The sequence below is a fragment of the Blennius ocellaris genome (assembly GCF_963422515.1).
Source record: "Blennius ocellaris genome assembly, chromosome: 9".
In the NCBI taxonomy this organism is placed as follows: Eukaryota; Metazoa; Chordata; class Actinopteri; order Blenniiformes; family Blenniidae; genus Blennius; species Blennius ocellaris.
Genome location: NC_137658.1, coordinates 15,989,234 through 16,002,002, shown reverse-complemented (window position 1 = coordinate 16,002,002; position 12,769 = coordinate 15,989,234). Strand labels below are relative to the sequence as shown.

Here is a 12,769-nt window from a genome sequence, read left to right as displayed (position 1 = left end):
AAAAAAAGACTTGCTTGCCTTTTAACAAATGTTCAGTCAGCAGAGCTCTGATCTCTACAGAAACTTGTTGCATTTTATCGCATCTGTCAACTAATGTAGAGAAATGTTTTTCAGGGGGCTACTACCAATGTCAACATCATATATGTTGTGAAATATTAAACATCTAATAGTTGCACAAGTGCTTATATAAGATGAATTTGTGCATGCACTGGCCAATCAATGAGTAGGCGATTCGAGAAAAGAAAGTAAATTAAACTTTATTTATATTCTGCCAATTACACTTTTTATGGTGCTTTTAGAGAAAAACCCACGAGTCCATAAGAAGTAGAATTGGAAAATTGTTGACCTGAATACACAAAGTCTACATTCTAAAGTAGTCAAATGAACCGTTTACATGGTTTGTTTGTTATGTAAAGATTGTTTATTCTTTCACAAAAGTTCTGAACTTTTGAACCATGTGTATGTGTGTGTGTGTGTCAGATAAAATCACAGGAACTCACAGACCATAAGGTATTTTATTCAGTAATTTCACAGGAAACAGTCACATAAACTTAATCAGTCAGACAATTTCAGCTTTATTTCCCACTTAAGTGCACCAAACATAAAGCTTTTCTTTTGTAAACAGAAACAAAATTGGCTGCGACATACACATGATGAATCTTTGAATTTGACAAAACAAGCATTGAGAGCAGGATTACTGAAGACAAAAAAAATGTTCATCATACAAAAATATCTTAACATGCTTCACGAGAAGTTTGCATTGTTCGTCTGCAGGAGTGCATCTATAGGAATGTGTACCACACTACTAAAGTGAACACTTCTAATGCTAATTATACACAATTGTCAAAAGGTTTGTTTCCACAAGCAGCATCTTATCTGTGAGGCTTCATTCCCTTTCACTTTGGTAAGTATCTGAGACTCAGATGTCGGATTATTGTGGATGGACTAGTGAAAGTTTCATTTGTGTTTTTTCACATCCTTGTATGTTCACATGTGGCTACATTTTGTTAAAACTAGTCATTTCCTGGACTAAAATATAAAACAACCAATAAATAGCAGTTGAAGGTGGTTTATTGAAGTGTAGTGCCTCAACAGGCCAGTTGAGGTCACTGTGATTTGGGTCAATTTTTATTTCTTCCTTTCGGGTTTCAGTCTGTGGAGATTTTTTGTTAAATGAGAATTACGAGGACATTTTCAGTCCAAACAACAAATAAATCTGTTGTTTCTCACATTTAACCTCATGGTCTTAATCTTGGACTCATTTATTTTGGTCTTAAGTTTGAAAAAATAGATATGCCTATATATAATGTATACGTTTGATCTATTTAGCCCTCTGTTACTCATGTTCCCTTTATATTCCATGTTAATAAAACATAAAAACAAACCCTGAAATCAACAACAGTCAACACGTCATCAGAAAGAAAAGTACTACAGAAATATTGATGGACGTTAGCAAGCTTTTTGAACGAGCTTCCAGTCTTGCAGTACCACTTTGTACCAGGCGGTGGTGTAGTGAGTTACAACAGCATTTAGTCTGTCCTCTGACCTGCGTATCACATAGTAACACAAAGAGGTGAACTGAGGGCAGAGTGAACGCTGAAGTGACTCACCAGGACCATGCAACGCATTAAATCAGAGTATTACTTCAATCTTTCTCACTGTACCTTAAAATATCTGTATAGTATGTCCATAGTGTGGCATTTTTGGCTACAATTACATTATTCAATATATTTCCGTTTAAAATCCGAAATGCAAAGTATCTAAATGAACTGGAGGAAGACTATATTTTAAAACAGGCACACACTGAAATGGCTCTTTGATTTCACTTGGTTGAATTGCAGATTAAATTGTTCAAAATTGCTTTTAATTGGCTCATAATCCCAGTAAATCTCGCTCTCGTAGGATGTGGCGAGTTACACTAAACAGCTATTAACCAGGACGTGTGCGGCAACAAGACGCGTCCACCACACCACATGCAAAACACAAGTGCAGGTCAAACATGTAACTCCAGGTGCAAATGGTCAGGTTACCTGGTAAATTTCAAGGTAGTGTTTGTTCAGTGTTGCTCAGTCAGCAGAGAAATGCTACGATTTGCTCAGGCGGCAGAGTAGGCAGCCTCATCCGAGTCAGGGTCCTTGGCGCTGTCCTCGCTCAGCGGCGAGCGGCAGCTCAGGTCGGCGATCCCGGACTCCTGGTCGCTGCCGTTGGAGAGCTTGGAGTCAGGCGTTGGGTTGGAGTCCTGTGGCGTCAGGATCAGGGCGTTCTCTGGAGGCTTGGGCTGGTAGGGGCTGGTCACGAAGCCCCCGGTGTAGTCCTGAGGAGTGTTGGCCGGACCCAGGTCGTCACCCAGAACCCTTGCCGGGGGGCTTTTATCGAAGGCGGCAGCTGTCCAGGTGTCACTCCACCCCTGCTCCTGCTCAAACTCAGCTATTTTCTATGGATGACAGGAAGACTACAGTCATCTGCTGTGATGAAAAAACTAAGTTTTTAGTTTGAATATCCAGTCCGGTCATACCTGTTTGTGTGACGCCAGCTGCTCCTCCAGCTGCTGCGTCTCCTCCTGGATGGCTCGCAGGTAATCCTCGACACTCTGTCGAGGGTGCATCCCGCGGTCGAAACGGTTGTACAGCCCTCTCCAGAATCTGTACGCAGACATGTTCAGTTGAGTCCCGAGTTAATAGCCGCCTCGTCGTCCAAGAAGGACGCCAATTCTTCTTATTTGAGTGCTTTTCTCAACTGTATTTCTTTGTATTGTATAGTTATTAATTCATATGAACAATATATAAATCATAATTTTCTTTTATTTTTAAAGCTTTTTTTCCAGTCATTCATATCTATTTATCTTTCCATGTTTTAATATGACACAAATTAATAACTTATGTTTTTGTTTGCCGTTTACTTGACTCGTCAGATTTAGTGTGTTTACTGGTGCATCTTTGAAAATTAGAATACAATACAAATTATAAAAAAAAAAAAAAAACAACAATAATAGCAAAACTTTCAAAAAATGTCTATTAATTAGCATTTCAACTGATATTCAACGTTGTTTTGTTTTATTCTGTATAATTTAGCTTACAAATCATAAATAGACATAAATAAATAAATCTCAAGCCTTTATAAGATTTGATAAACCAGTTTTTTCCCATATTTTTGCCTGTATATGACATTATTTTCTGCAAAACTTTTTTTTTTTTTAAACATTTAAGTACATGCCATCAGACCAAACATTTCATCACTGTTTCAAATGTCACAGTGCAGTTTGAAGAACCCTAACCTACTTGAAGCTGTAGGGGGCAGTAGAGGGCCTGAGCAGCCCCTGGGTCTGGCTGTGGTCGGGCCTGTACAGCGGGTTGATGTGGTCGGCCCGGTTGGCCCAGAGAAAACTCCACAAAGAGTGAGTCCTCTCGCGCACTCTGCACATGTCGAACGCAAATCAATCGAAGTGAAAAGCAGAAAGGAAAACAACAGAGGAAGCCACATGTTTTGTAGGTTTTCCCGCAGTCTCCCTCACCAGACCAGACGTCTGCGCGTGTGTGAAAGGGAGAAGAAAGTGATGGTGGCTGCAGGTGTAAATCTCACCTCAGCTCCCCCCTCTCACACTCGTTGTTGCCAATAAAGTTTCCGTACTGGCAGGAGTAGATGTGGCTGTGAATGGTGATGAGGAGCCGCTCGTTGAACTCGAAGGCACAGGGGAACTGCTCCATCAGCTGCCACACGCTCTCCAAGAACTGGTCGATCACAGGGGAAACCTCTTTAGGGTCTCCCAACAAGTGGTTGCATCTGGTGGTGGTGGTGGTGGTGGTGGGGGGGGGGGGGGGGGGGGGGTCAGAATAAAGGATTACAGATACAAATATAAGAATACAAAGCTGCAAGTGATTTCATTCAAACTCATTTTTATGTACTGCATATTAATTCAAATGGTATCGAAATAATACAGTAACTCAAAATTCCAGAGTATTTTGTGAAATCATTCTAATATTCTATAAGTAGCTTGACACTTTCCACATTATACATAATGAGCACAAAATTGACATGTCGTTCAATATTTCAGTAACATTACTTTTCATCTCTGTTGGATGTACCTCTACTTCAAAATTGGAGCATGTTATGGTTTAAAAGTGCTGAATTCAAACCTGTGAGAGAACTTGTGTCCAAAAGAGACCCAGTCTTTCTCAATGAGAACCTACGTTGAGGAAAAGATGTGTTAAATGAAAGTGTTTCACAGTCACAACTCAAGGTTTACACATAAAGGCGGTCAGAAGCTTTGAGAAACAAGTGTAGAACTCGTGCTAAAGCAGCTCCAAACAGTCATTCAAAGTTTGACACATACAGTAGAATAAAGTCAGTCCCTGCAGAGTGAAGCTTTGTGAAAACAATGTTCCCATTAACATGATTTGTTGTTTCTCGGCATTCTGATGAAAGAAACCAGCAGCAGGAGCTCAGCGTGGACTCGCGTCATCGAAAACTAGAACGTAACGGGACACGAAGACGTGACGGGGGGGGTTACGTCAGCTCCTCTCCGCCACCGGAACATTAACTTAACGGGTCAGTTTGTACCATGAATCCTCTGAGGGTCCGGTAGAAGGGGTCCAGCAGCACGCAGGCCACTGAGCACACCTGAGCGGTGCGATCCCACCCGTCTGAACAGTGAACCAGGACGCTGACGCCCTGCTCTGCTACAGCCTGCACACAGGAAACACACAAAACTAACAATAAATACACAACTGATAGTAAAGATCTGGGAGGGAGTTTGTTTCATTTGATTTATTAGAACAACAAAAACACTATACTTTTAGTTTTCTCCCTTTTTGCCCTCGAAGCAACACAAATAACTCATCAGGCTGTTTTAGACAGAGGGCCCATCAAGTCAGATATTAATAGAGTAGTTATTGTGTCATTATTCCCTACTGGTGATATTTTCATGTACGAAATGTCCAAAAAGCTCCAAAACCAACAAATGTTTAAGAAGTCCTGAAGGGAGTTCCTTGTCAATCAACAGTTTGGACTAAATACATGTTGTTGTTCTGAGAGCTGTGTCCAATATCTCTGTAGCATCTCCTGAGAAAAGCAAAACAAAAACCTCGAAAAGGCACAATAGTACAGTTTCCCTCCACACACGAGTAATAATATTGAGTGCAGCGCTGAGGCAGACAGTGAGGATTACCCTCCAGACCGACCTTGGCGATGAAGACGCCCGCGTCCAGGACGGCTTTGATGTGCTTCAGCCAGCCTGAGCTCTCCAGACCCTCCAGGAAGTCCGACATGGAGGGGGACCGCCGCTCGCATACTGTAAAGCACAACGCAAGCCGTCTCACCGGCAGGAAACAAGGAGCATACCTGAACCCCGGGCTTTATTAAACCTGACGCACGCACGCACTGGACGGTGCGACAGAATATAGGTCACGCTCCTCCGGTCGCTCGTCTCCTTCAAAACATCTCAACAACTGTTTAAAAGATTGCGTTCACATTATCAGAAGTAGTGTCCTGATTGGCTGTCTGACCGAGTTAAATGACATTTTTTGCAAATTCAGCTTGCAGGCATCCGGATATCAAATCTGACTTTTATTAGTGTTTCCTCACACATCCAGTTCCGTGACACCGGGCTCACTGCACTGTTTTTGCTGATTCCCAAACTGCATAAATATTTGGAAGTTGACTCAAGAGCGACTGGGACCCGTTTTTTTTTTTTTTCGCTGACAATTTCACGTCCCAGATAACAGTGGAGCACCTCGACAGCGGACGGGCGAAAGCGTCTGCTCACTCCTCGCTCAGGGCGTTGCTGGAGTCTCTCTTTTCTTTTTGCTGACCTGTGAGAACAGCCTGAGGTCGCTGATAGCGCAGGAGCAGGTGAGCGGGTTCATCCAACCTTTGGTTTTGTAACGCTTCCACTTCGAAGAAATGCTTGAGCCACACGGCGGGAAACAAGGAGGTCCTCTAAAAAAAAAAAAACGTACTACAAGTGGGGGACTAGGTAGAGAGTGCAGGCAGACGGGGGGGGGGGGGGGTCAGGCAGACTGTGAGGGGCAAAGCACTGTCTCCAGTATTTTAAAAGACTTCCCTCGCTCTGCCAGGGGGGGCAAAGAGTTATCACAACTAAGCACAGCTATAACTTTTCGGTCTCGAAATCACATCATTCTCACGCCCTCTGCCTCTCTTTGGGGGATAATGTCCGGGATTGTCCACTCCGGGAAACCAAAATAGCTCCGAAATCAAACCCAGATGGATTCAAAGTCTTCCTAGGAGCACCCCTGCACAATACCCAGAAATTCTCCCGCGGGCTCATTTGGAGGCTGATTGCTGCACAGTTCGGTCTGCATGGTTGTGCTTATTAAAAAACCGCAGGGGTCGCCCGGGGTCCCGCGCGGCTCCGGCAATGTGAAGAAGCAGCTGATTTAAACGGACACTGCCAAGAACATGTAGGCTTTCCCCCCCCCCTCCTCTCTCTCCACAAACACTGATGTGGGGAGACATTTCTGACAGTGGCTTCAAAAGCGTTTCAACTGCAATCAAAGCAGAAATCATCCCGCAGAGGACGTCAGAATTACCTTCCAGCATTTTCTGTTGGCTGTTCCTCATGACGTGGATGTTCTCGATACCCAGGAACTGGAACTTGATGTTGGAGTAGTTGTCCTCGTTCTCGTAGCCTTTCCCCGCCGCTCGGTTCGCCATGGCGTTTAACTGAAGGGAGAGCGCGAGTGTCCAGCACAGCTTTGTCAAACATGATCTTGGAGAAAACCGTTGGCCTTTCAGCCTTTGTATGTCGGATACGAGTAAATCATAAGGAAAAGAAATGCTACGGTACAATAATACACTGCAGCTGCCAGGATATGGGACCATTTACACATGAACAGTGGATGTAATTGTAGTCAAATGCTCATTGATAATCGATTCTACATTCCTAAAAACAATTATGATGCTCCCGTGTGCAAAAAAAAAAACCCTGAAGTGTCCCATAATACACTCCACTTTTCGCTATTTGGATTTCTCTTCAGTCAACTAAAAGACTGACAAAAGCCAGTTGCTTTTCCGCAGCCGTTAAATTGCACAGTTCAACGCAAATGCGACTTCGCCACCAGCCGGCTTTCACTGCTAAAACAATGTGAACCAGTGCAGACAAATGAGAAGCAGCTAATGATCACTAGAAGACTGTACTTGAATAAGAAGTAGGAGTATGTTCATTTAAATTCAAGATGTCCCTGAAAACGTTGTGAAATACAAACTGTAGCAATAGTTATTGTTAGGATAGTTTTCTTTGCTACAATAGACAGCATGTGATGCCCTGCACATCTTAGAAAAGAAACAACTTCGAGTGAACAAGTCGGGAACAGCAGGTACTTTGGCTGGAGAATGTAAGCCTTGACCTTGAATGACCTTAAGGTGAATGGGTGGAGGTATATTGGGTGTGGTATAGAGTGACTGAAAGAGGAAAGTCCGACTCAAACAGGTTTGTCAAGCAAGAAAACTCTCAGTCATGTAGTAAATGAACCAATTCTGGATGAAAGGATTGTCACTGATGCTGGACATTTATCTACAATTACAGCAATACTTATTTTCCACAGATCAAGCTTTTAGACATGTCTAAAAAAAGATTCAAAGTCTCATAAGTGACATTTTTTCATATTTCACATTGTCAACAGACACAAGTGGGGGGAAAAGATGAAGGGTTAGAAATAAGCCAGCTGTTTCCATGTGGTGCAGAAACTTCTTAACATGATTTATGTTACAGGATGTTCAATGTCTGTAATAAGATTTTAAAAAAGGCCAATTTTTATAAAAAAAAAAAAAAAGTCTTTTAACACTGATCCTGGAGCAGCGAGCGCGGAGCCAGGATGTTATTTAAAGCCGCCGCTGTGAGGACGTGCAGCTGGCAAAACGCACCTCGGAAAACAACGAAGCCCACCTGAACACACAACGTGGTCCAGTGTGTGTCTTTCCACAGGGCCGCTCCTCCGTAACAAACAGGGCTCACCTTAGGCCGGGTGTCCACCACATACATGAAGTCGCTGCGGGGGTTCGACCTCAAGATGGCCTCCAGCATCTGCTCGTCCTCCAGGCAGCGGGCGCTGAAGCCCGACAGGGGCTGGCTGCTGCGGCAGATGGCGGCCTGGGAGGAGGCGAGAGGCGCTCATCAGGGACACTTCCTCATCAGCTCATTTTAACCAAATTTTTTTTTTTTTTTTTTTTTACACATTCAACAACAAGGAAATCTCACAAATTGAGGCTACTCTTGAATTGAAAATCAATCAAACACAGTTTCTCATATGACCATTTAGTAGCCACCAGGGAAAAAAAACCAAAAAAAAAACCCGCCACAGATCTCTGTGTGATCGTCCCTCCTGGCACATGAAGCTGAGCGGAGCTGTGGTGCACGAACAAGCAGGACCCTCAGCCCTGGGAAGCTGACCTCACACTCATAAAGCACTCCCAACTGTCCTATCAAGGACAAATATCATAAATTAATGACTGTGCGGGCTTTTTCTTGGTTCAGATATGGAGCTTTTATAAAAGATGCCTGAGTGCAGAAGAGTTGTAAAATACATATTTCCTGCTTATGTCGGTTTAAAAATAAGTGTGTGGGCGACCCAGTAGCAAAAGTATCAAGAGCGACAATCTGAAAAGGACCAGAGTGGGAAAAAAAACCCCACACAGTACATAATATACACATTTTTTTCTAATTTAAAATCAAACTTTTATTGTCTCCTGTATGGAGGAAAACCAGCGCAGGTTCTCCACTGCAGACTGGGGAGGCTCCAGAAGAGATGCAGTGTTGGAGCGACTCAGTTCCAGTCTGGCCGTCACAATGTGGCCTTTGTCTCACTCACACAAATCCTCTTTTTTTTTTAATCTGCTGCTAACAAATCAACTTTGAGGACAAATTATTCATTGCTACCCATTATGTACCAACAGGTGTCACGAAGCCGTCACTAGATTATACCTTAATAAGCATTTTGTCTTATTTTGATGTTATTTACACACCAGAGTCACAAAAAAGGATAAAATTGGAAAAAAAAAAGAACTGACTAGAATAGCTTAAAGCTGAAATTGCAAAAACAATCAAAACTTCCTAGAAAATAAATAAAATGGTTAAACTGTCCTTCCTGTGGCCCCAAGACTCTATAACTCCTCTCTGTAAATAGTGTTTGTCTATAGTGTTTGATTGACATCATCCTTTCTGTGCCAATATCACTAACATCACTGTAAACCCTTGTAAATACTAACATCACTACTATAGAAACAACTCATCAGTACGGTAAAGCTAACCTGGCTTACTAAATTTACGAATTTTTCATCCTGCCTCATCTGACATTTAACTTCCTTTCTGTGTGTTCTGTGTGGAGCAATGCTGAAAGGATCCCTCTGGGAGTAATAAAGTATTTCTGTTCTATTCGATTCTAAAATGTCAAAATGATCTAAAAATGCTGAAACCTTTAAAATCGGGTACAAATCATCAGAAAATTGGACGTTAAATTCCTAAATGTCAATTGAAACTTCATAAATGCAACACAAGACACAATTTTCTTGCACGTTTCAAAACTACTTTATATAAGAAACTTATAGAAACTATGTTCACCTCATTCTAAAGCATGAACGTGTTTTGCACGCCATCTATTTATCCTTTTTATGATTCCATCTTCTTTATTATGTACATATTTTCTATGTTTTTATATATATATATATATATATATATATATATATATATATATAACAAGGAGAAGTCACGGGAAATTTCATTATAGATTATATAACGATGATACAACTATTCAGATTCTGAAATGGCTCTTTTGGTCATAAAGGTTGCAGACCGCTGGGTTAGTTGAAACCCAACAAGAGTGACTGATAAATAGCGCCAGAGGGAAACGTTGATGGCAGAAACGGCCTGCAGGCAGGACTAAATAACATTAGTGAGTTGACGACTACTTTGAGGATTTGAGATTTGTTGATTGCATGAATTCACAGGACTAAACAAAAACGCAGAAAAGCCGCTTTATAATTGTGCGTTTGCTTTCTGGAAAAAAAAAAGTTAGTGTATTCAGTCTGGTTAGAAGCGGAATGCAATACCCCTTGATTTGATATGATAAAGGAAGTGCAGTATATGCGGAATGAAAAAGAGGAAAAAGCCACTTACATGGTTCTCTTTGGAGTAGTACGACAGGGCAGGGAATCTGCCCCTGCTTCTGAACTTGGAGCTCCCCACTATGACTGGCGGGGTGGCGGACTCGGGTACGAACACTTCAGCGGGATACGTGTCACTCACCTTTAGAAATGACAAGACAGAAACAAGTCGAAGTAACGCGAGTGTCCATATCGGGATGAAGCGGTACGAGTGAGGCCGTGCAGCCTGACCTTATAGTGTCGATTGACCGGGGAGAGTTTCCACAGGGAGTTCGGAAGTCCCAGTCGGCTGTAATCAGCCTTCAGGTCGGAGAGGTCCCATTCCTGCCGTCTCGCCTCCTCGTCAACGTTCGGCTTGTAGGAGAAGCAGTACAGCTCCTCGTAACTCTCTGCAAGACACAGCGGCAGCTGACAAGCCAAACCTCCACCCTGCATTGGTCTGAGAAACCCAACGTGTCGCAAACGCAAGAGGAAATTAGAAGGCTCCGTCAAGCCTTTGTGGCAACAGCATCTGGGAGTGAATTTATTGGAACTTTTTTTTTTTTAGTTACTAGACAACATCCAACAATGACGCGAGTGCAGGAAGAATAATAGCAGATGGAGGGCAACATGACGTAGGGGGTACATTTATATTATCATCTAAAAACCTGTGTGACGGTTAAAATCCAAGGGTGACCCATTAGTGACTGTAGAGTGTTTTAGGGAAATGGATTAATGGGATTAAACCCAGTGGTGTGGCGTTTTAGTGCTTGGGACTACTTCTTCACGGAGTTTGCATGATATTCCTGTAGCGCATGCTCTCCCAGAGCAAGCAAAGCTTTTCTCGGAGTACACTCATTAACTACCCCCGAGTTATTAAGCATCTGTGTGTTTGTCAGCTCAGCGACGGCGTGGCAACCGCCGTGGTTAGAGGCCCGCGCACCTGGCTGAGCAAGACGCTGCAGGGACAGGTGAACGTCGTGGCACTCCCGCTCCAGAGGGATGATAAAATGCAGAACCTGGAAGTTCTTACAGTGCACGAGCAGAGGGCACCCTGATGAGGTAGCAGCTTGTTTCTCCACACTGCACACCATGCTGTGAAGCACCTGCAGGTGGGAGGAGAGGGGGGGGCACACACATTTGTTGTACACAATGCTCAGAGTGCATGCTTTGCGGTGACGGCATGTGGTTTATTGTATCTGCCGAGGGCGGCTGAGTGGCACCTACCCAGGTTTCATTGCGCACTCCGGCCTCGCTCTCGACAAAGATGCTGTGCGTGGCTGTGAGGTACAGGGTGCCCACCCTGCTCCTCCTCCTGGGGGCCACTCTGTCCAGCAGCCTGACATTCTCCACCTGGAGGGATGGAAAATAGGAGGGACGTCATGCACCGACCTCCACATCGACAACATGGGATCTGCTGGCGTGGCCCTGACCCAGCTGCGTGTGCGTGGCAGTATCCACGGAGTGCCAGCGTGGCCGACACAGTGTAGCAGTGTGTAACTGTGTGTAGCAGTGTGTGTGTGTGTGTGTTGTCACAGCACTGCGGAAATGAAGCTAATCACTGCAGATCCTCGGTTACCTTTGGTAGTCGGATGTGCTCCATCAGCAGCTCACACGCTCTCTAGCAGCAGCAGCATGTGTACAGAGGTGTGACAGTGTGTGTGAGCGCGCGCTGCAGGGCAGGTATAACAGTGAAAGCTGTCCGTCAGTAGCTCTCAGGTAGAAACAGCCACCATAATAAAGCCAAGAGAACCGTCCGACTCCTGACTGCCGCTGCGCCGCGCGGTCCTAACGCCGGTCAGGTTCCAGGCCCGCTCGCAGTTGTTTAAATGGCTGCTGACGTCACTGCCGGACTTTAATCAGATTTAAAGTGTAATTGCATAACGATTACAAAAAAAAATGAAGACATGGCATTTATAGTAAATCTAATAATTCGAATTGGAAAATGTCACATTCGCAAATGCAGATAATTAAAGGAAAAGCCACATTTTGTTAAGTTCTCTATTGAATTTAAAGAACACATTAAAACACTAATAAAAGCACAAAAAAGCAATAAAACTGTTGAGTTGTTGAAAGAACTACTTCAAAAAGAATAATGAGAGACTCTGTTTCCCTGAGGCCTGTACTACAGTGCTGGGTTTTCTCTTCTCGAGAAAACTTCAACGATTAACCAGTTTCCGTATTACATTCACCTCTCACTGCGAAAAAAAATCACCCGACAATTTACCTGAATCTTTAACCAGGTTATGTTCCATGTAAGCAGTCAGAGCTCCGCCTCCTGACCAATCCGATCTCTTGGAAAATGACCCAGCCATTCTTAAATGATCGCGATTGGTTCAGCGCTGAGATTCAGCTGAGCGGAGAGGTGAAAGGAAATAAGTATAATAAAAAACATAATAAAATAAATCCTCCTCACTGAGGCTTTGTTTATCTCCACGAGGGTTGATCTGTAATAATGATGTTGATGATCACACCTGACACAACTGCAGAAACATGAATTTATAGAATGCGGAACTACTCGTGACGTCATCGATGAATTGATATTCCAACACAAATCACACACACGGAGGAAACTCAGCCACATAACAACGGGATGGAAAATCTAAACTGAAAGCAAAACAGTGAGGAAGTTCAGCCCGACACGTTTCATTTCGTAGATGAATTGATGTCGTATAAA

General features: G+C 43.4%; 1 protein-coding gene across 1 annotated transcript; it reads right to left on the bottom strand.

Moving 5' to 3' along the window:
* Positions 1 to 537: 537 nt before the first annotated feature.
* mtmr7a (myotubularin related protein 7a) lies at positions 538 to 11,737 on the bottom strand. Its single transcript, XM_080501852.1, has 14 exons — positions 11,672 to 11,737; positions 11,320 to 11,445; positions 11,036 to 11,198; positions 10,345 to 10,502; positions 10,127 to 10,255; positions 7,970 to 8,104; positions 6,546 to 6,678; positions 5,178 to 5,287; positions 4,558 to 4,683; positions 4,134 to 4,183; positions 3,580 to 3,780; positions 3,279 to 3,413; positions 2,516 to 2,642; positions 538 to 2,434 (listed from the first exon to the last, which is right to left on the bottom strand). Exons 1-14 carry the CDS (start codon positions 11,693 to 11,695, stop codon positions 2,096 to 2,098), a joined length of 1,956 nt encoding a protein of 651 aa, XP_080357978.1. The 5' UTR covers positions 11,696 to 11,737; the 3' UTR covers positions 538 to 2,095.
* Between the last annotated feature and the right edge of the window lie 1,032 nt (positions 11,738 to 12,769).

What these genes read in the sequence shown, in the direction of transcription:
- mtmr7a (XM_080501852.1), bottom strand. Translation starts at nt 11,695, where the DNA reads ATGGAGCACATCCGACTACCAAAG. An exon ending in GAGTGCGCAATGAAACCTGG is followed by an intron (nt 11,199 to 11,319) that starts GTAGGTGCCACT and finishes TCCCACCTGCAG; the next exon opens with GTGCTTCACAGCATGGTGTG. An exon ending in GGACCCTCAGAGGATTCATG is followed by an intron (nt 4,184 to 4,557) that starts GTACAAACTGAC and finishes TCCTCAACGTAG; the next exon opens with GTTCTCATTGAGAAAGACTG.